The 23,577-nt window shown below is 56.4% G+C and overlaps 1 protein-coding gene across 1 annotated transcript in view; it reads left to right on the top strand.

Moving 5' to 3' along the window:
- Positions 1–23,577, top strand: part of CPSF1 (cleavage and polyadenylation specific factor 1) — a 168,648-nt gene that overhangs the window by 131,149 nt on the left and 13,922 nt on the right. The window contains 6 exon segments of the mRNA XM_074558745.1: positions 685–826; positions 5,812–5,964; positions 7,705–7,881; positions 15,475–15,541; positions 20,092–20,139; positions 20,246–20,401. Coding sequence (XP_074414846.1) covers positions 685–826; positions 5,812–5,964; positions 7,705–7,881; positions 15,475–15,541; positions 20,092–20,139; positions 20,246–20,401 — 743 coding nt within the window.

The following is a 23,577-nucleotide window of genomic DNA, read 5'->3' as shown; positions in this document are numbered from 1 at the left end:
GCCCACCTGTGCCCACCCTGACCTCACCTGTGCCCACCTGGTCCCACCTGTGCAGGATGGCCCTGGAGGAGCGGGCACACACCTGCATGGGGTGACCTGAGCCACACCTGGGGTGCCCACCCTGACCCCCCCATGTCTCACCTGTGCCCACCTGTGCCCGCCCTGAGCTCACCTGTGCCCACCTGGTCCCACCTGTGCAGGATGGCCCTGGAGGAGCGGGCACACATCACCTGCATGGGGTGACCTGAGACCCCTGGGGTGCCCCTCTGACCCCACCCTGACCTCACCTGTGCCCACCCTGAGCTCACCTGTGCCCACCTGTGCCCACCCTGAGCTCACCTGTGCCCACCCTGAGCTCACCTGTGCCCACCTGTGCCCAGGATCGCGCTGGAGGAGTGGGAGCACGTCACCTGCATGAAGTGATGTGTTCCTGGGGTGCCCCTATGACCCCACCCTGACCTCACCTGTGCCCACCTGGTCTCACCTGTGCCCACCCTGAGCTCACCTGTGCCCACCTGTGCAGGATGGCCCTGGAGGAGTGGGCACACATCACCTGCATGGGGTGACCTGAGCCACACCTGGGGTGCCCACCCTGACCCCCCCATGTCTCACCTGTGCCCACCCTGAGCTCACCTGTGCCCACCTGTGCCCACTCTGAGCTCACCTGTGCCCACCTGTGCCCAGGATTGCCCTGGAGGAGTGGGAGCACGTCACCTGCATGAAGACGGTGTCGCTGCGCTCCGAGGAGACGGTGTCGGGCCTCAAGGGCTACGTGGCCGTGGGCACCTGCCTGATGCAGGGCGAGGAGGTCACCTGCCGGGGCCGGGTACGTACCTGGGCACACCTGGGATACACCTGGGATACACCTGGGCACACCTGGGATACACCTGGGCACACCTGGGGGCACCTGGGTACAGCTGGGGTCACACCTGGGGGCACCTGGGATACACCTGGGGGCACCTGGGTACAGCTGGGCACACTTGGGGGCACCTGGGGGCACCTGGGCACACCTGGGGGCACCTGGGATACACCTGGGGGCACCTGGGATACACCTGGGATACACCTGGGGGCACCTGGGCACACCTGGGGGCACCTGGGATACACCTGGGGTCACACCTGCCTGGTGCAGGGCGAGGAGGTCACCTGCCGGGGCCAGGTACGTACCTGGGCACACCTGGGGGCACCTGGGATACACCTGGGGTCACACCTGGGATACACCTGGGCACACCTGGGCACACCTGGGATACACCTGGGGTCACACCTGCCTGATGCAGGGCGAGGAGGTCACCTGCCGGGGCCGGGTATGGCACACCTGGGGGCACCTGGGCACACCTGGGATACACCTGGGCACACCTGGGGTCACACCTGCCTGATGCAGGGCGAGGAGGTCACCTGCTGGGGCCGGGTATGTACCTGGGCACACCTGGGGGCACCTGGGCACACCTGGGGTCACACCTGGGATACACCTGGGCACACCTGGGTACAGCTGGGATACACCTGGGGTCACACCTGCCTGATGCAGGGCGAGGAGGTCACCTGCCGGGGCCGGGTATGTACCTGGGCACACCTGGGGGCACCTGGGATACACCTGGGGGCACCTGGGATACACCTGGGTACAGCTGGGGTCACACCTGGGGTCACACCTGGGGTCACACCTGGGCACACCTGGGGTCACACCTGGGGTCACACCTGGGATACACCTGGGCACACCTGGGGGCACCTGGGGATCAGCTGGGCACACCTGGGATACACCTGGGCACACCTGGGGTCACACCTGCCTGATGCAGGGCGAGGAGGTCACCTGCCAGGGCCGGGTACGGCACACCTGGGGGCACCTGGGATACACCTGGGCACACCTGGGGGCACACCTGGGGTCACACCTGCCTGATGCAGGGCGAGGAGGTCACCTGCCGGGGCCGGGTACGCACCTGGGCACACCTGGGGGCACCTGGGATACACCTGGGCACACCTGGGGTCACACCTGCCTGATGCAGGGCGAGGAGGTCACCTGCCGGGGCCGGGTACGGCACACCTGGGCACACCTGGGGGCACCTGGGGGCACCTGGGATACACCTGGGCACACCTGGGATACACCTGGGGTCACACCTGCCTGATGCAGGGCGAGGAGGTCACCTGCCAGGGCCGGGTACGTACCTGGGCACACCTGGGGGCACCTGGGATATACCTGGGCGCACTTGGGGGCACCTGGGGGCACCTGGGATACACCTGGGCACACCTGGGGGCACCTGGGGATCAGCTGGGCACACCTGGGATACACCTGGGGGCACCTGGGCACACCTGGGGGTCACACCTGCCTGGTGCAGGGCGAGGAGGTCACCTGCCGGGGCCGGGTATGGCACACCTGGGGGCACCTGGGCACACCTGGGGGCACCTGGGATACCTGGGCACACCTGGGGCACGTTCCGGGAACCCTGGTTTCACCTTTGGGACACCTTTGGGACACCTGTGGGCTCTGAAGGTGTTCTGGGGGAACACCTGGAGAGTTTCAGGACACACCTGGGGGTGCCAGGACTCACCTGCTCTGTCCGTGGCTCACCTGGCCGTGTCCCACCTGGCCGTGTCTCACCTGTCCCTGTCTCACCTGTCCATGACTCAGATCCTGATCCTGGACATGATCGAGGTGGTGCCAGGGGGTCCATGGCTCTCCTGGTCTGTCCATAACTCACCTGTCCATGTCCCACCTGTGTCACCTGTCCATGTCTCACCTGTCTCAGATCCTGATCCTGGATGTGATCGAGGTGGTGCCAGGGGTCCATCTCTCCATGTCTCACCTGTCTCACCTGTCCATGTCTCAGCTGTCAGATCCTGATCCTGGACATGATCCAGGTGGTGATGAGGTGTCCATGTGTCCATGTCTCACCTGTCCATGTCTCACCTGTCTCAGATCCTGATCTTGGATGTGATTGAGGTGGTGACATGAGGCTCCATGTCTCACCTGTCCATGTCCCACCCCTCCATGTCTCACCTGTCTCACCTGTCTGTGTCTCACCTGTCAGATCCTGATCCTGGATGTGATCCAGGCGGTGACATGGGGTCTCCATGGCTCACCTGTCCATGTCCCACCCCTCCGTGTCTCACCTGTCTCACCTGTCAGATCCTGATCCTGGACACGATCGAGGTGGTACCAGGGGGTCCATGGCTCTCCTGGAGGGTCCGTGTCTCACCTGTCCGTGTCTCACATGTCTCACCTGTGTCCCATCCCTCCATGTCTCACCTGTCCCTGTCTCACCTGTCCGTGTCTCACCTGTGTCAGATCCTGATCCTGGACATGATCCAGGTGGTGATGAGGTGTCCATGTGTCCATGTCTCACCTGTGTCACCTGTCCCTGTCCCAGATCCTGGTCCTGGACGTGATCGAGGTGGTGATGAGGTGTCCATGTGTCCATGTCTCACCTGTCTCACCTGTCCATGTCTCACCTGTCCGTGTCTCAGATCCTGATCCTGGACACGATCGAGGTGGTACCAGGGGGTCCATGGCTCTCCTGGAGGGTCCGTGTCTCACCTGTCCGTGTCTCACCTGTCCGTGTCTCACCTGTCCATAACTCACCTGTCCATAACGCACCTGTCCATGTCTCACCTGTCCGTGTCTCACCTGTCCATAACTCACCTGTCCATAACGCACCTGTCCATGTCTCACCTGTCTCAGATCCTGATCCTGGACGTGATCGAGGTGGTGACATGGGGTCTCCATGTCTCACTTGTCCATGTCCCACTCCTCCGTGTCTCACCTGTCTCACCTGTCAGATCCTGATCCTGGATGTGATCGAGGTGATGACATGGGGCTCCATAACTTACCTGTCTGTGTCTCACCTGTCCATGTCTCACCTATCTCAGATCCTGATCCTGGACGTGATCGAGGTGGTGACATGGGGTCTCCATGTCTCACCTGTCCATGTCCCACCCCTCCATGTCTCACCTGTCTCACCTGTCCATGTCTCACCTGTCCGTGTCTCACCTGTCTCAGATCCTGATCCTGGACGTGATCCAGGCGGTGACATGGGGTCTCCATGGCTCACCTGTCCATGGCTCACCTGTCCATGTCTCAGATCCTGATGTGGACATGATCAAGGTGGTACCAGGGGGTCCATGGCTCTCCTGGAGGGTCCCATGGCTCACCTGTCCATATCTCACCTGTCCATATCTCAACTGTCCATGTCTCACCTGTGTCAGATCCTGATCCTGGACGTGATCCAGGCGGTGACATGGGGTCTCCATGGCTCACCTGTCCATGTCCCACTCCTCCATGTCTCACCTGTCCCTGTCTCACCTGTCCATGTCTCACCTGTCAGATCCTGATCCTGGACATGATCCAGGTGGTGATGAGGTGTCCATGTGTCCATGTCTCACCTGTCCATATCTCACCTGTCTCACCTGTCCCTGTGTCAGATCCTGATCCTGGACGTGATCGAGGTGGTGCCAGGGGTCCATCTCTCCATGTCTCACCTGTCTCACCTGTCCGTGTCTCACCTATCTCAGATCCTGATCCTGGACGTGATCGAGGTGGTGACATGGGGTCTCCATGTCTCACCTGTCTCACCTGTCCATAACTCACCTGTGTCAGATCCTGATCCTGGACATGATCCAGGTGGTGATGAGGTGTCCATGTTTCACCTGTCCATGTTTCACCTGTCCATGTTTCACCTGTCCATGTCTCACCTGGCTCACCTCTCAGATCCTGATCCTGGATGTGATCAAGATGGTGATGAGGTCTCCATAACTCACCTGTCTGTGTCTCACCTGTCCATGTCTCACCTGTCTATATCTCACCTGTCTCAGACCCTGATCCTGGACGTGATCGAGGTAGTGATGAGGTCTCCATGTCTCACCTGTCTCACCTGTCCTTATCTCACCTATCTCAGATCCTGATCCTGGACGTGATCGAGGTGGTGACATGGGGTCTCCATGTCTCACCTGTCCATGTCTCACCTGTCCATATCTCACCTGTCAGATCCTGATCCTGGACGTGATCGAGGTGGTGACATGGGGTCTCCATGTCTCACCTGTCCATGTCTCACCTGTCCATATCTCACCTGTCAGATCCTGATCCTGGACGTGATCGAGGTGGTGCCAGGGGTCCATCTCTCCATGTCTCACCTGTCTGACCTGTCCGTGTCTCACCTGTCTCAGATCCTGATCCTGGACGTGATCGAGGTGGTGACATGAGGTCTCCATGTCTCACCTGTCCATGTCACACCTGTCCATGTGTCACCTGTCTCAGATCCTGATCCTGGACGTGATCGAGGTGGTGACATGAGGTCTCCATGTCTCACCTGTCTCACCTGTCCGTGTCTCACCTGTGTCAGATCCTGATCCTGGACGTGATCGAGGTGGTGATGAGGTCTCCATGTCTCACCTGTCTCACCTGTCCATGTCTCACCTGTCCGTGTCTCACCTGTCAGATCCTGATCCTGGATGTGATCCAGGTGGTGCCAGGGGTCCATCTCTCCATGTCTCACCTGTCTCACCTGTCCGTGTCTCACCTGTCAGATCCTGATCCTGGACGTGATCGAGGTGGTGATGAGGTGTCCATGTGTCCATGTCTCACCTGTCCCACCTGTCCCTGTCTCACCTGTCCGTGTCTCACCTGTCTCACCTGTCCGTGTCTCAGATCCTGATCCTGGACGTGATCGAGGTGGTGCCAGGGGTCCATCTCTCCATGTCTCACCTGTCTCACCTGTCCATGTCTCACCTGTCAGATCCTGATCCTGGACGTGATCGAGGTGGTGCCAGGGATCCATCTCTCCATGTCTCACCTGTCCATGTCTCACCTGTCCATGTCTCACCTGTCAGATCCTGATCCTGGACGTGATCGAGGTGGTGCCCGAGCCGGGGCAGCCGCTGACCAAGAACAAGTTCAAGGTGCTCTACGAGAAGGAGCAGAAGGGACCCGTGACGGCCCTGTGCCACTGCCACGGCTACCTGGTGTCTGCCATCGGGCAAAAGGTACACCTGGCACACCTGGGCACACCTGGGTACACACCTGGGAATAACCACAGACACACCTGGGTACAGCCCTGTGCCACTGCCACGGCTACCTGGTGTCTGCCATCGGGCAAAAGGTACACCTGGCACACCTGGGGGCACCTGGGAATAACCACAGACACACCTGGGTACACACCTGGGGGCACCTGGGCACACCTGGGTACAGCTGGGAATATCCACAGACACACCTGGCACAGCTGGGCACACACATGGCCTGAGGGGCCACCAAGGAGGTGTCAGAGGCCACCACAAGGTCAGGGAGCTCCATGGTGACTTTCAGGTGTCCCCTCAGATCTTCCTGTGGAGCTTGAAGGACAATGGGATGATGGTGGTGGCACCTCAACGTCAGTTGGGTTCAGGTTGGGTTGGTGACCTGAGGTGCCACCACAAGGTCAGGGAGCTCCATGGTGACTTTCAGGTGTCCCCTCAGATCTTCCTGTGGAACCTCAAGGACAACGAGCTGATCTTGGTGGCCACTCAGCATCAGTTGTGTTTGGATTGGTGACTTGAGGTGCCACCAAGGAGGTGTCAGAGACCACCATGAGGTCAAGGAGCTCCATGGTGACCTTGAGATGTCACTGTCACCTCAGATCTTCCTGTGGAGCCTGAAGGACAATGAGACGATGGTGGTGGCACCTCAACGTCAGTTGGGTTCAGGTTGGGTTGGTGACCTGAGGTGCCACCACAAAGTTGAGGAGCTCCATGGTGACCTTAGGGTGTCATTGTCCCCTCAGATCCTCCTGGAGAGCCTGAAGGACAATGGGATGATGGTGGTGGCCACATCAGTTGGGTTTGAGTTGGTGACCTGAGGTGCCACCATGAGCTCAAGGAGCTCCATGGTGACCTTGGGGTGTCCCTGTGTCCCCTCAGATCTTCCTGTGGAGCCTGAAGGACAACGAGCTGACCTTGGTGGCACCTCAGTGTTTGTTGGGTTGAGTTTGGGCCAATGACCTGAGGAGCCACCACAAGGTCAAGGAGCTCCATGGTGACCTTAGGGTGTCATTGTCCCCTCAGATCCTCCTGGAGAGCCTGAAGGACAATGGGATGATGGTGGTGGCCACATCAGTTGGGTTTGGGTTGGTGACCTCGAGGTGCCACCATGAGCTCCAGGAGCTCCATGGTGACCTCGGGGTGTCCCCTCAGATCTTCTTGTGGAAGCCGAGGGACAATGGGCTGACCTTGGTGGCCACTCAGTGCTGGTTTGGTTCAGATTGGTGACCTGAGGTGCCACCACAAGGTCAAGGAGCTCCATGGTGACCTTAGGGTGTCTCTGTGTCCCCTCAGATCCTTCTGGAGAACCTGAGGGACAACAAGCTGACCTTGGTGGCACCTCAGTGTTTGTTGGGTTGAGTTTGGGCCAATGACCTGAGGAGCCACCACAAGGTCAAGGAGCTCCATGGTGACCTCGGGGTGTCCCCTCAGATCTTCCTGTGGAAGCTGAGGGACAATGGGCTGACCTTGGTGGCCACTCAGTGCTGGTTTGGTTCAGATTGGTGACCTGAGGTGCCACCACAAGGTCGAGGAACTCCGTGGTGACCTTAGGGTGTCCCTGTGTCCCCTCAGATCTTCCTGTGGAGCCTGAAGGACAACGAGCTGACCTTGGTGGCACCTCAGTGTTTGTTGGGTTGGGTTTGGGTTGGTGACCTGAGGTGCCACCACAAGGTCAGGGAGCTCCATGGTGACCTCGGGGTGTCCCCTCAGATCTTCCTGTGGAGCCTGAAGGACAACGAGCTGACGGGCATGGCGTTCATCGACACGCAGCTCTACATCCACCAGATGATCAGCGTCAAGAGCTTCATCCTGGCCGCCGACCTCATGAAGAGCATCTCGCTGCTGCGCTACCAGGAGGAGAGCAAGACGCTGTCCCTCGTCAGCCGGGTGAGGACGTGGGGACACCAAACCCATCATGGGGACACCCAACACACCGTGGGGACACCAAAGCCATCATGGGGACACCAAACCTGCCATGGGGACACCCAACACACCGTGGGGACACCAAAGCCATCATGGGGACACCAAACCTGACATGGGGACACCCAACACACCGTGGGGACACCAGACCCTCCTTGGGGACACCAAACCCACCGTGGGGACACCAGAACCACCTCAGGGACACCAAACCCATCATGGGGACACCGAACCCACCAGGGGGACACCAGAACCACCTCAGGGACACCAAACCTGACATGGGGACACCAAACACACCATGGGGACACCAGAACCACCTCAGGGACACCAGAACCACCTCAGGGACACCAAACCTGACATGGGGACACCAGAACCACCTCAGGGACACCAAACCTGACATGGGGACACCCAACCCACTGTGGGGACACCAGAACCACCTCAGGGACACCAAACACACCTTGGGGACACTGAACCCATGCTGGGGACACCGAACACACCAGGGGGACACCAAACCCATCATGGGGACACCAAACCCATCATGGGGACACCAAACTCACCAGGGGGACACCAAGCACACCAGGGGGACACCAGAACCACCTCAGGGACACTGAACCCATGTTGGGGACACCAAACCCATCATGGGGACACCGAACCCGCCATGGGGACACCCAACACACCGTGGGGACACCAAACCCATCATGGGGACACCAAACACACCATGGGGACACCAGAACCACCTCAGGGACACTGAACCCATGTTGGGGACACCAAACACACCATGGGGACACCAAACCCACCCAGGGGGACACCAGAACCACCTCAGGGACACCCAACACACCCAGGAGACACCAGAACCACCTCAGGGACACTGAACCCATGTTGGGGACACCAAACACACCATGGGGCCATCAAACTTGTCATGGGGACACCCAACACACCGTGGGGACACCGAACCCATCATGGGGTCACCAAGCACACCAGGGGGACACCAGAACCACCTCAGGGACACCGAACCTGACATGGGGACACCAAACCCACCATGGGGACACCAAACACACCATGGGGACACCCAACACACCGTGGGGACACCAAACACACCATGGGGACACCAGAACCACCTCAGGGACACCAAACCTGACATGGGGACACCAAACACACCCAGGGGACACCAAACCCATCATGGGGACACCAAACCTGCCATGGGGCCATCAAACTTGTCATGGGGACACCAAACCCACCAGGGGGACACCGAACCCACCAGGGGGACACCAGAACCACCTCAGGGACACCAAACACACCTTGGGGACACTGAACCCATGCTGGGGACACCGAACCCGCCATGGGGTCACCAAACCCATCATGGGGACACCAAACCTGACATGGGGACGCCGAACACACCGTGGGGTCACCAAACCCATCATGGGGACACCAAACACACCAGGGGGACACCAAACACACCGTGGGGACACCAAACCCATCATGGGGACACCAAACCCACCAGGGGGACACCCAACACACCATGGGGACACCGAACCCTCCTTGGGGACACCGAACCCACCAGGGGGACACCAGAACCACCTCAGGGACACCAAACCTGACATGGGGACACCAAACACACTATGGGGACACCAAACCCATCATGGGGACACCGAACCCACCAGGGGGACACCAGAACCACCTCAGGGACACCAAACCCACCAGGGGGACACCAAACCCACCGTGGGGACACCAAACCTGACATGGGGACACCAAACCCACCATGGGGACACCAAACCCACCAGGGGGACACCAGAACCACCTCAGGGACACCAAACCTGACATGGAGTCACGAACCATGCCATGGGGACACCAAACACACCCAGGGGGACACCAGAACCACCTCAGGGACACCAAACCTGACATGGGGACACCAAACCTGCCATGGGGACACCGAACACACCGTGGGGACACCAGAACCACCTCAGGGACACCAAACCCACCAGGGGGACACCAAACCCACCAGGGGGACACCAAACCCACCAGGGGGACACCAGAACCACCTCAGGGACACTGAACCCATGTTGGGGACACCAAACACACCCAGGGGGACACCAGAACCACCTCAGGGACACCAAACACACCTTGGGGACACTGAACCCATGTTGGGGACACCAAACTCACCATGGGGCCATCAAACTTGTCATGGGGACACCAAACACACCCAGGGGGACACCAGAACCACCTCAGGGACACCAAACCTGACATGGGGACACCAAACACACCCAGGGGGACACCAGAACCACCATGGGGACACCAGAACCACCTCAGGGACACCAAACCTGACATGGGGACACCAAACCCATCATGGGGACACCAGAACCACCTCAGGGACACCAAACACACCGTGGGGACACCGAACCCATGCTGGGGACACCGAACCCGCCATGGGGTCACCAAACCCATCATGGGGACACCAAACCCATGCTGGGGACACCAGAACCACCTCAGGGACACCAAACCCATCATGGGGACACCAAACCTGCCATGGGGTCACTGAACCCGCCATGGGGTCACCAGAACCACCCTGGGGACACCAAACCTGCGATGGGGTCACCCAACTTGTCATGGGGACACCAAACCCTCCTTGGGGTCACCAAACCCATCATGGGGACACCAAACCTGCCATGGGGACACCAAACTCACCAGGGGGACACCAGAACCACCTCAGGGACACCAAACCCTCCTTGTGGACACTGAACCTGCCATGGGGTCACCAAACTCCTCACAGAGCCATTAGAACCACCGTGGGGTCACCAAACCTGCCATGGGAACACCAAATCCACTATAGGGCCACCAAACCTGCCATGGGGACACCAAACCCACCCTGGGGACACCAGACATGCCATGGGGACACCGAACCCACCAGGGGGACGCCAGAACCACCTTGGGGACACCAAACCTGACATGGGGACACCAAACACACCGTGGGGACACCAAACCCGTGTTGGGGACACCAAACCCATCATGGGGACACCAAACCCACCAGAGGGACACCAAACCTGCCATGGGGACACCAAACACACCAGGGGGACACCAGAACCACCTCAGGGACACTGAACCCATGTTGGGGACACCAAACACACCATGGGGCCATCAAACTTGTCATGGGGACACCAAACCCTCCTTGGGGACACTGAACCCACCATGGGGACATCAAACTCATCAGGGGGACACCAAACCTGCTATGGGGACACTGAACACACCAGGGGGGCACCAGAACCACCCTGGGGACACCAAACCTGCCATGGAGTCACGAACCACGCCATGGGGACACCGAACACACCCAGGGGGACACCAGAACCACCTCAGGGACACCAAACCCACCAGGGGGACACCAGAACCACCTCAGGGACACCAAACACACCTTGGGGACACCAGAACCACCTCAGGGACACCGAACCCATGTTGGGGACACCAAACACACCGTGGGGCCATCAAACTTGTCATGGGGACACCAAATCCGCCAGGGGGACACCAAACCTGCCATGGGGACACCAGAACCACCTCAGGGACACCAAACCCATCATGGGGACACCAAACCCACCGTGGGGACACCAGAACCACCTCAGGGACACCAAACACACCTTGGGGACACTGAACCCATGCTGGGGATGCCGAACACACCATGGGGATACCAGAACCACCCTGGGGACACCCAACACACCGTGGGGACACCAAACCCTCCTTGGGGACACCAGAACCACCTCAGGGACACCGAACCTGACATGGGGACACCAAACCTGACATGGGGACGCCGAACCCACCAAGGGGACACCAGAACCACCATGGGGACACTGAACCTGCCATGGGGTCACCAAACTCCTCACAGAGCCATCAGAACCACCGTGGGGTCACCAAACCTGCCATGGGGACACCAAATCCACTATAGGGCCACCAAACCTGACATGGGGACACCAGAACCACCCTGGGGACACCAGACATGCCATGGGGACACCAAACCTGACATGGGGACACCAAACCCACCGTGGGGACACCAGACCCACCCTGGGGACACCAGACATGCCATGGGGACACCAAACCTGACATGGGGTCACCAAACCCACCATGGGGACACCAAACCCTCCTTGGGGACACTGAACCCACCATGGGGTCACCAAACCTGACATGGGGACACCAAACACACCGTGGGGACACCAAACCCACCATGGGGACACCAGAACCACCTCAGGGACACCAAACCCATGTTGGGGACACCAAACCTGACATGGGGACACCAAACCCATGCTGGGGACACTGAACCCTCCTTGGGGACAGCAAACCCATCATGGGGACACCGAACCTGCCATGGGGTCACTGAACCCGCCATGGGGTCACCAGAACCACCCTGGGGACACCAAACCTGACACAGGGTCACCAAACCCATCATGGGGTCACCAAACACACCATGGGGCCATGAAACTCCTCACAGGGTCAGCAAACCCACCAAGGGGTCACCAGAACCACCATGGGGACACCAGAACCACCGCAGGGACACCAAACACACCTTGGGGACACCAAACCCTCCATGGGGACACCAGAACCTCCTTGGGGACACCACACCCACCTTGGGGACGGACACCAAACTGTCCCTGGGCCACCAGACCTGCCTTGGGGACATGGCTGGGGGACACCTGAAGGTTCCTGGGGAACACCTGACGGTCTTGGGTGACACCTGAGGGTGCTGGGGCACACCTGGGGGACACCTGAGGGTTTTAGGTGACATCTGAGGATCTTGGGTGACACCTGAGGGTCCCTGGGGACACCTGAAGATCTTGGGTGACACCTGAGGGTCTTGGGTGACACCTGAAGGTCCCTGGGCACACCTGGGGGACACCTGAGGGACACCCAGGGATCTTGGAGGACTCTTGGAGGTCTCCAGGGCAGCCCAAGGCTCTGGAGGACACGGTGACGGTGACGGTGACAGTGACACAGTGACACGGTGACAGTGACAGTGACACAGTGACAGTGACACAGTGACAGTGACACAGTGACGGTGACAGTGACAGTGACAGTGACACAGTGACAGTGACAGTGACAGTGACACAGTGACAGTGACACAGTGACAGTGACAGTGACACAGTGACACAGTGACACAGTGACACAGTGACAGTGACGGTGGCAGTGACAGTGACACAGTGACAGTGACACAGTGACAGTGACACAGTGACAGTGACACAGTGACGGTGACACAGTGACACAGGGACACAGCGACAGTGACGGTGACACAGTGACACAGTGACACGGTGACGGTGACACAGTGATGGTGACGGTGACACAGTGACGGTGACAATGACACAGTGACAGTGACAGTGACAGTGACACAGTGACAGTGACAGTGACGGTGACAGTGATGGTGACACAGTGACGGTGACAGTGACACAGTGACAGTGATGGTGACAGTGACTGTGACACAGTGACACAGTGACAGTGACACAGTGACAGTGACACAGTGACGGTGACACAGTGACGGTGACACAGTGACACAGTGACGGTGACACAGTGACAGTGACACAGTGACACAGTGACAGTGACACAGTGACAGTGACACAGTGTCGGTGACAGTGACGGTGACACAGTGACACAGTGACAGTGATGGTGACACAGTGACACAATGACAGTGACAGTGACACAGTGACAGTGACACAGTGACGGTGACACAGTGACAGTGACACAGTGACAGTGACACAGTGACAGTGACAGTGGCAGTGACAGTGACACAGTGACAGTGACACAGTGACGGTGACACAGTGACACAGTGACGGTGACACAGTGACAGTGACACAGTGACAGTGACAGTGGCAGTGACAGTGACACAGTGACAGTAACAGTGACACAGTGACAGTGACGGTGACAGTGACATTGATGGTGACAGTGACACAGTGACGGTGACACAGTGACACAGTGACGGTGACACAGTGACAGTGACACAGTGACAGTGACAGTGACACAGTGACGGTGACACAGTGTCGGTGACAGGGACAGTGACACAGTGACGGTGACACAGCGACAGTGACAGTGACACAGTGACGGTGACACAGTGACAGTGACACAGTGACGGTGACAGTGACGGTGACAGTGACAGTGACACAGGGACAGTGACACAGTGACACAGTGACACAGTGACGGTGACAGTGACAGTGACACAGGGACAGTGACACAGTGACACAGTGACACAGTGACAGTGACAGTGACACAGTGACAGTGACACAGTGACAGTGACACAGTGACAGTGACAGTGACACAGTGACAGTGACACAGTGACGGTGACACAGTGACACAGTGACAGTGACAGTGACAGTGTCGGTGACAGTGACAGTGACAGTGACACAGTGACACGGTGACAGTGACACAGTGACACAGACACAGTGACGGTGACACGGTGACACAGTGACAGTGACACAGTGACGGTGACAGTGACACAGTGACACAGTGACAGTGACACAGTGACAGTGACACAGTGACAGTGACGGTGACAGTGACAGTGACAGTGACACAGTGACAGTGACACAGTGACAGTGACAGTGACACAGTGACAGTGACACAGTGACACAGTGATACAGTGACAGTGACGGTGATGGTGACAGTGACACAGTGACACAGTGACACAGTGACAGTGACGGTGACACAGTGACAGTGACACAGTGACAGTGACACAGTGACACAGTGACGGTTACGGTGACACAGTGACAGTGACAGTGACACAGTGACAGTGACACAGTGACAGGGACACAGTGACAGTGACAGTGACACAGTGACAGTGACAGTGATGGTGACGGTGACAGTGACACAGTGACAGTGACAGTGACAGTGACACAGTGACAGTGACACAGTGACAGTGACAGTGACACAGTGACAGTGACACAGTGACAGTGACACAGTGACAGTGACACAGTGACAGTGACAGTGACACAGTGACAGTGACACAGTGACAGTGACAGTGACACAGTGACAGTGACACAGTGACACAGTGACAGGGACACAGTGACAGGGACACAGTGACAGTGACACAGTGACAGTGACAGTGACACAGTGACAGTGACAGTGATGGTGACGGTGACAGTGACACAGTGACAGTGACAGTGACAGTGACACAGTGACAGTGACGGTGACACAGTGACGGTGACACAGTGACAGTGACAGTGACACAGTGACAGTGACACAGTGACGGTGACACAGTGACACAGTGACAGTGACACAGTGACAGTGACACAGTGACAGTGACGGTGACAGTGACGGTGACAGTGACAGTGACACAGTGACGGTGACACAGTGACGGTGACACAGTGACAGTGACAGTGACACAGTGACAGTGACGGTGACGGTGACACAGTGACACAGTGACACAGTGACAGTGACACAGTGACACAGTGACAGTGACAGTGACACAGTGACACAGTGACACAGTGACGGTGACACAGTGACAGTGACAGTGACACAGTGACGGTGACACAGTGACACAGTGACGGTGACAGTGACATGGTGACAGTGTCGGTGTCAGTGACGGTGACAGGGGTGTCCCCTTAGGATGCCAAGCCGCTGGAGGTTTACAGCGTGGACTTCATGGTGGACGGGAGCCAGCTGGGATTCCTGGGTACGGCCCGGCCGGCGCGGGGCGGGGTGGGCTGGGGTGGGCTTGGGTGGGTTTGGGTGGGTTTGGGTTGGGTTTGGGTTGATTTTAGTTGGGTTGGGTTTGGTTGAGGTTGGGTGGGTTTGTTTGGGTTTGGGTTGAGTTTGAGTTGATTTTAGTTGGGTTTGGTTGAGGTTGGGTGGGTTTGGTTGAGTTTGGGTTGGGTTTGGTTGAGGTTAGGTAGGGTTTGGTTGAGTTTGGGTGGGTTTGGTTGAGGTTGGGTTGGGTTTGGTTGAGTTTGGGGTGGGTTTGGTTGGGGTTGGGGTGGGTTTGGTTGAGGTTGGGTTGGGTTTGGTTGAGTTTGGGGTGGGTTTGGTTGTTGGGTTTGGTTGAGTTTGGGGTGGGTTTGGTTGAGGTTGGGTTGGGTTTGGTTGAGCATGGTTGGGTTTGGTTGAGGTTGGGTTGGGTTTGGTCGAGGTTGGGTTGGGTTTGGTTGAGGTTGGGTTGGGTTTGGTTGGGTTTGGTTGAGGTTTTGGTTGGGTTTGGTTGAGCATAGTTGGGTTTGGTTGGCCTTGGGTTGGGTTTGGTTGAGGTTGGGTTGAGTTTGAGTTGAATTTAGTTGGGTTTGGTTGGGTTTGGGTGAGTTTGGTTGGGTTTGGTTGAGTTTGGTTGGGTTTGGTCGAGCTTGGGTTGGGTTTGGTTGAGGTTGAGTTGGGTTTGGTTGAGGTTGGGTTGGGTTTGGTTGAGCATAGTTGGGTTTAGTTGGGTTTGGTTGGGTTTGGTTGAGGTTGGGTTTGGTTGGGTTGGGTTTGGATGGGTTGAGTTGGGTTTAGTTGACTTTGGGAGGGGTTGGTTGAGTTTGGTTGGGTTTGGGAGGGGTTGGTTGAGTTTGGTTTGGTTTAGTTGGGTTTAATTGGATTTGGGTTGGGTTTGGTTGAGTTTGAGTTGGGTTGGATTTGGTTGGGTTTGGGTTGAGTTGGGTTTTTGTTGAGTTCAGGTTGGGTTTGGTTGAGTTTGGGTTGGATTTAGTTGGGGTTGGGTTGAGTTGAGTTAGGTTGGTGTTGGGTTTGGCTTGGGTTTGGGTTGGGTTTGGTTGAGTTTAGTTGGGTTTAGTTGGGGTTGGGTTGAATTGGGTTGAGTTTGGGCTGGGTTGGGTTGGGTTCAGTTGGGTTTTGTTGAGTTTGGTTGGGTTGAGTTCAGTTTGGTTGAGTTTAGTTTGGGTTTGGGTGGATGTGGTTGAGCTTGGGTTTGGTTAGGTTGGGTTTGGATGGGTTTGGGTTGGGTTGGGTTGAGTTTGGGTGGGTTCCATTGGGTTTGGGTGGGTTTAGATGGATGTGGTTGGATTTGGGTTGGGTTTTGTTTGAGTTTGGGTTGGGTTTAGTTGAGTTCAGTTGGGTTTGGTTGAGTTTGGGTTGGGTTTAGTTGAGTTCAGATGGGTTTGGATGAGTTTGGTTGGGTTTGGGTTGAGTTTGGTTTGGTTTAATTGGATTTGGATGAGTTTGGTTTGAGTTTGGTTTGAGTTTGGGTTGAGTTTGGGTTTGGTTTGGGTTTGGTTTGGGTTGGATTTCAGTTGAGTTTGGGTTGAGTTTAGCTGGGTTTGGTTGAGTTTGGTTTGTATTAAATTTAGTTATGTTTGGTTGGGTTTCATTGAATTTGGGTTGAGTTTGGGTTGGATTTCAGTTAGTTTGGGTTCAGTTGGGTTTGATTTGGGTTGGTTGAGGTTGGGTTGGGTTGGGTTGAGTTTAGTTCGGGTTAGGTTGAGTTTGGTTGAGCTATGGGTGGGTTTCAGTTGAGTTTGGGTTAAATTTGGATGAGTTTGGTTGGGTTTGGTAGAGTTTGGGTTTAGTTGGGTTGGGTTTGGTTTGAGTGGATTTCAGTTGAGTTTGGGTGGGATTGGTTGAGTTTGGGTTGGGTTTAGTTGAGTTTGGGTGAGTTTTAGTTGGGTTTGGGTGGGTTTGGTTGAGTTTGGGTGGGTTCAGTTGGGTTTGGGTGGGTTTGTTTGAGTTTGGGTTGGGTTTAGTTGGGTTTGGGAGGGATTGGTTGAGTTTGGGTTGAGTTTGGGAGGGATTGGTTGAGTTTGGGTTGGGTTTAGTTGAGTTCAGATGGGTTTGGATGAGTTTGGTTGGGTTTGGGTTGAGTTTGGTTTGGTTTAATTGGATTTGGATGAGTTTGGTTTGAGTTTGGGTTGAGTTTGGGTTTGGTTTGGGTTGGATTTCAGTTGAGTTTGGGTTGAGTTTAGCTGGGTTTGGTTGAGTTTGGTTTGTATTAAATTTAGTTATGTTTGGTTGGGTTTCATTGAGTTTGGGTTGGGTTGGGTTGAGTTTGGGTTGGGTTTCAGTTAGTTTGGGTTCAGTTGGGTTTGATTTGGTTTGGTTGAGGTTGGGTTGGGTTTGGTTGGGTTTTGGTTGAGTTTGGGTTGGGTTTAGTTGAGTTCAGTTGGGTTTGGATGAGTTTGTTTGAGTTTGGGTTGAGTTTGGTTTGGTTTAATTGGATTTGGATGAGTTTGGTTGAGTTTCAGTTGAGTTTGGGTTGAGTTTGGTTGAGTTTGGGTTGAGTTTGGTTTGAGTTTGGTTTGAGTTTGGGTTGGGTTTGGGTTGGATTTCAGTTGAGTTTGGGTTGAGTTTAGCTGGGTTTGGTTGAGTTTGGTTTGTATTAAATTTAGTTATGTTTGGTTGGGTTTCATTGAGTTTGGGTTGGGTTGGGTTGAGTTTGGGTTTGGTTGGGTTTGGTTGAGTTTAGTTGGGTTTAGTTGGGGTTGGGTTGAATTGGGTTGAGTTTGGGCTGGTTTGGGTTGGGTTTGGTTGAGTTTGGGTGGGTTCCATTGGGTTTGGGTGGGTTTAGATGGATGTGGTTGGATTTGGGTTGGGTTTTGGTTGAGTTTGGGTTGGGTTTAGTTGAGTTCAGTTGGGTTTGGATGAGTTTGGGTTGGGTTTGGTTTGGTTTAATTGGATTTGGATGAGTTTGGTTGGGTTTCAGCTGAGTTTGGGTTGAGTTTGGTTTGAGTTTGGGTTGGGTTTGGGTTGGATTTCAGTTGAGTTTGGGTTTGAGTTTGGGTTGGGTTTGGGTTGGGTTTCAGTTGAGTTTGGGTTGAGTTTAGCTGGGTTTGGTTGAGTTTGGTTTGTATTAAATTTAGTTATGTTTGGTTGGGTTTCATTGAGTTTGGGTTGGGTTGGGTTGAGTTTGGGTTGGGTTTCAGTTAGTTTGGGTTCAGTTGGGTTTTGATTTGGGTTGGTTGAGGTTGGGTTGGGTTGGGTTGGGTTTAGTTTGGGTTTGGTTAAGTTTAGTTGAGCTGTGGGTGGGTTTCAGTTGAGTTTGGGTTAAAATTGGATGAGTTTGGTTGGGTTGGGTTTGGTTTGAGTGGATTTCAGTTGAGTTTGGGAGGGATTGGTTGAGTTTGGGTTGGGTTTAGTTGAGTTTGGTTGGGTTTGGGTGGGTTTGGTTGAGTTTGGTTGAGTTTGGGTGAGTTTTGGTTGGGTTTGGGTGAGTTTGGGAGGGATTGGTTGAGTTTGGGTTGGGTTTAGTTGAGTTTGGTTGAGTTTGGGTTGGGTTTAGTTGGGTTTGGGTGGGTTTGGTTGAGTTTGGGTTGAGTTCAGGTTAATTTTGGCTGGATTTTGCTAAACTTCACACTAAGCTTTGGCTAAATTTTGGTCACGTTTGGGTAAATTTGGGTCAAATTCTATTGAGCTTTGGGTAAACTTGGGTGGATTTGGATAAATTTGGGTGGATTTGGGGTAAATTTGGGTGAATTTTTGGTTGACTTCAGATGGATCATTGAGTTAAATTTAGGCTGAGCTTTGGGTTGAATTTGGGTAAATTTGGGTGGATTTGGGTGGATTTGGGGTAAATTTGGGTGAATTTTTGGTTGCCTTCAGATGGATCATTGGGTTGAATTTAGGCTGAGCTTTGGGTTGAATTTGGGTAAATTTGGGTGGATTTGGGGTAAATTTGGATGAATTCTTGCTTGACTTCAGATGGATCATTGGCTTGAATTTAGGCTGAGCTTTGGGTTGAATTTGGGTAAATTTGGGCAAACCTGTGTCCATATGGGTTGGATTTGAGTAAATTTGGGTTGAAATTTGGTGGATTTGGGGTAAATTTGGGTGAATTTTTGGTTGCCTTCAGATGGATCATTGAGTTGGATTTGGGTTGAATTTAGGCTGAGCTTTGGGTTGAATTTGGGTAAATTTGGGTAAATCTGTGTCCATATGGGTTGGATTTGAGTAAATTTGGGTTGAAATTCGGTGGATTTGGGGTAAATTTGGGTGAATTTTTGGTTGACTTCAGATGGATCACTAGGTTGAATTTAGGCTGGGCTTTGGGTTGAATTTGGGTAAATTTGGGCAAACCTGGGTGCATATGGGTTGGGTTTGAGTAAATTCGGGTTGAAATTTGGTGGATTTGATTGATTTTGCTTGGATTTGGGTTCATTTTGGCCGGATTTTGCTTGACTTCACGCTGAGCTTTGGCTAAATTTTGGTCGAATTTGTATCAAACTTGATAAAATTTAGGTCGAATTTGTGTAAATTTGTGTAAATCTGTGTAAATTTGTGTTCACTTCACCCAACTCTCCACAGTGTCGGACCGCGACCGGAACCTGCTGGTGTACATGTACCTGCCTGAAGGTGAGCGGGGCGGGGCCGGGTGACCTTGTGTGACCCCTGCTGACCCCGGGTGACCCCGGGTGACCCCTGGGTGACCCCTGGGTGACCCCGTGTGACCCCTCCCCAGCCAAGGAGTCCTTCGGGGGGCTGCGGCTGCTGCGCCGCGCCGATTTCCACGTGGGCGCGCACGTCAACACCTTCTGGCGCACGCCGTGCCGCGGGCACGCCGAGGGGCCCAACCGGCGCAGCAGCACCTGGGAGAACAAGCACATCACCTGGTTCGGTAAGGGCACACCTGGGCACACCTGGGGGCACCTGGGGGCATGGGGATACACCTGGGACACACCTGGGATACACCTGGGATACACCTGGGACACACCTGGGGACACACCTGGGGACATGGGGACACACCTGGGACACACCTGGGGACATGGGGATACACCTGGGAGAACAAGCACATCACCTGGTTCGGTGAGTGACACACCTGGGCACACCTGGGGGCATGGGGATACACCTGGGCACACCTGGGATACACCTGGGAGAACAAGCACATCACCTGGTTCGGTGAGTGACACACCTGGGCACACCTGGGATACACCTGGGGGCACGGGGATACACCTGGGGGCACCTGGGGGCATGGGGATACACCTGGGGCACACCTGGGAGAACAAGCACATCACCTGGTTCGGTAAGGGCACACCTGGGCACACCTGGGATACACCTGGGCACACCTGGGCACACCTGGGGGCATGGGGACACACCTGAGATACATGGGGACACACCTGGGAGAACAAGCACATCACCTGGTTCGGTGAGTGACACACCTGGGGGCACCTGGGATACACCTGGGACACACCTGGGAGAACAAGCACATCACCTGGTTCGGTAAGGGCACACCTGGGCACACCTGGGCACACCTGGGATACACCTGGGAGAACAAGCACATCACCTGGTTCGGTGAGTGACACACCTGGGCACACCTGGGCACACCTGGGGACATGGGGATACACCTGGGATACACCTGGGATACACCTGGGAGAACAAGCACATCACCTGGTTCGGTGAGTGACACACCTGGGCACACCTGGGGGCACGGGGACACACCTGGGATACACCTGGGATACACCTGGGATACACCTGGGGACATGGGGATACACCTGGGATACACCTGGGAGAACAAGCACATCACCTGGTTCGGTGAGGGCACACCTGGGCACACCTGGGGGCACCTGGGGGCACCTGGGGGCATGGGGATACACCTGGGGACATGGGGATACACCTGGGATACACCTGGGAGAACAAGCACATCACCTGGTTCGGTAAGGGCACACCTGGGCACACCTGGGCACACCTGGGGACATGGGGATACACCTGGGATACACCTGGGAGAACAAGCACATCACCTGGTTCGGTAAGGGCACAGCTGGGCACACCTGGGCACACCTGGGGACATGGGGACACACCTGGGATACACCTGGGATACACTTGGGAGAACAAGCACATCACCTGGTTCGGTGAGGGCACACCTGGGCACACCTGGGCACACCTGGGGACATCGGGATACACCTGGGCGCACCTGGGGGCATGGGGACACACCTGGGACACACCTGGGATACATGGGGATACACCTGGGAGAACAAGCACATCACCTGGTTCGGTAAGGGCACACCTGGGACAGGTGGGACACACCTGGGGACACACCTGGGGCACACCTGGGAGGACAAGCACATCACCTGGTTCGGTAAGGACACACCTGGGGACACACCTGGGACATACCTGGGGACATGGGGACACACCTGGGACATACCTGGGACACACCCGGGACACACCTGGGGACAGGGGCACACCTGGGGACACACCTGGGACACATCTGGACACACCTGGGGCACACCTGGGATACACCTGGGACACACCTGGGGACATGGGGACACACCTGGGACACACCTGGGCACACCTGGGCACACCTGGGACACACCTGGGGCACACCTGGGAGAACAAGCACATCACCTGGTTCGGTAAGGGCACACCTGGGCACACCTGGGATACACCTGGGGGCATGGGGATACACCTGGGATACACCTGGGAGAACAAGCACATCACCTGGTTCGGTAAGGGCACACCTGGGGGCACGGGGACACACCTGGGACACACCTGGGGGCATGGGGATACACCTGGGCACACCTGGGGGCATGGGGATACACCTGGGATACACCTGGGGACATGGGGATACACCTGGGAGAACAAGCACATCACCTGGTTCGGTGAGTGACACACCTGGGCACACCTGGGGACATGGGGACACACCTGGGACACACCTGGGATACACCTGGGGGCACCTGGGGGCATGGGGATACACCTGGGATACACCTGGGAGAACAAGCACATCACCTGGTTCGGTAAGGGCACACCTGGGCACACCTGGGCACACCTGGGCACACCTGGGGGCATGGGGACACACCTGGGACACACCTGGGAGAATAAGCACATCACCTGGTTCGGTAAGGACACACCTGGGCACACCTGGGGGCACCTGGGGGCACCTGGGGGCATGGGGACACACCTGGGACACACCTGGGAGAACAAGCACATCACCTGGTTCGGTAAGGGCACACCTGGGCACACCTGGGCACACCTGGGCACACCTGGGGGCACCTGGGGGCATGGGGATACACCTGGGATACACCTAGGATACACATGGGGCACACCTGGGAGAACAAGCACATCACCTGGTTCGGTGAGTGACACACCTGGGCACACCTGGGCACACCTGGGGGCATGGGGATACACCTGGGATACACCTGGGATACACCTGGGATACACCTGGGACACACCTGGGAGAACAAGCACATCACCTGGTTCGGTGAGTGACACACCTGGGCACACCTGGGCACACCTGGGGACATGGGAACACACCTGAGATACCTGGGGACACACCTGGGAGAACAAGCACATCACCTGGTTCGGTGAGTGACACACCTGGGCACACCTGGGGACACCTGGGGGCACCTGGGCACACCTGGGGGCACCTGGGATACACCTGGGACACACCTGGGAGAACAAGCACATCACCTGGTTCGGTGAGTGACACACCTGGGCACACCTGGGGGCACCTGGGGGCACCTGGGCACACCTGGGATACACCTGGGGACACACCTGGGACACACCTGGGACACACCTGGGGATACACCTGGGATACACCTGGGGACATGGGGACACACCTGGGCACACCTGGGATACACCTGGGGACATGGGGATACACCTGGGAGAACAAGCACATCACCTGGTTCGGTAAGGGCACACCTGGGCACACCTGGGGGCACCTGGGATACACCTGGGCACACCTGGGGACATGGGGATACACCTGGGACACACCTGGGATACACCTGGGAGAACAAGCACATCACCTGGTTCGGTAAGGGCACACCTGGGCACACCTGGGATACACCTGGGCATGGGGAC

Source organism: Zonotrichia albicollis, chromosome 1 (assembly GCF_047830755.1).
Source record: "Zonotrichia albicollis isolate bZonAlb1 chromosome 1, bZonAlb1.hap1, whole genome shotgun sequence".
In the NCBI taxonomy this organism is placed as follows: Eukaryota; Metazoa; Chordata; class Aves; order Passeriformes; family Passerellidae; genus Zonotrichia; species Zonotrichia albicollis.
Note: the sequence above shows the minus strand (reverse complement) of the source record. Positions and strands in the feature narration are given on the sequence as shown.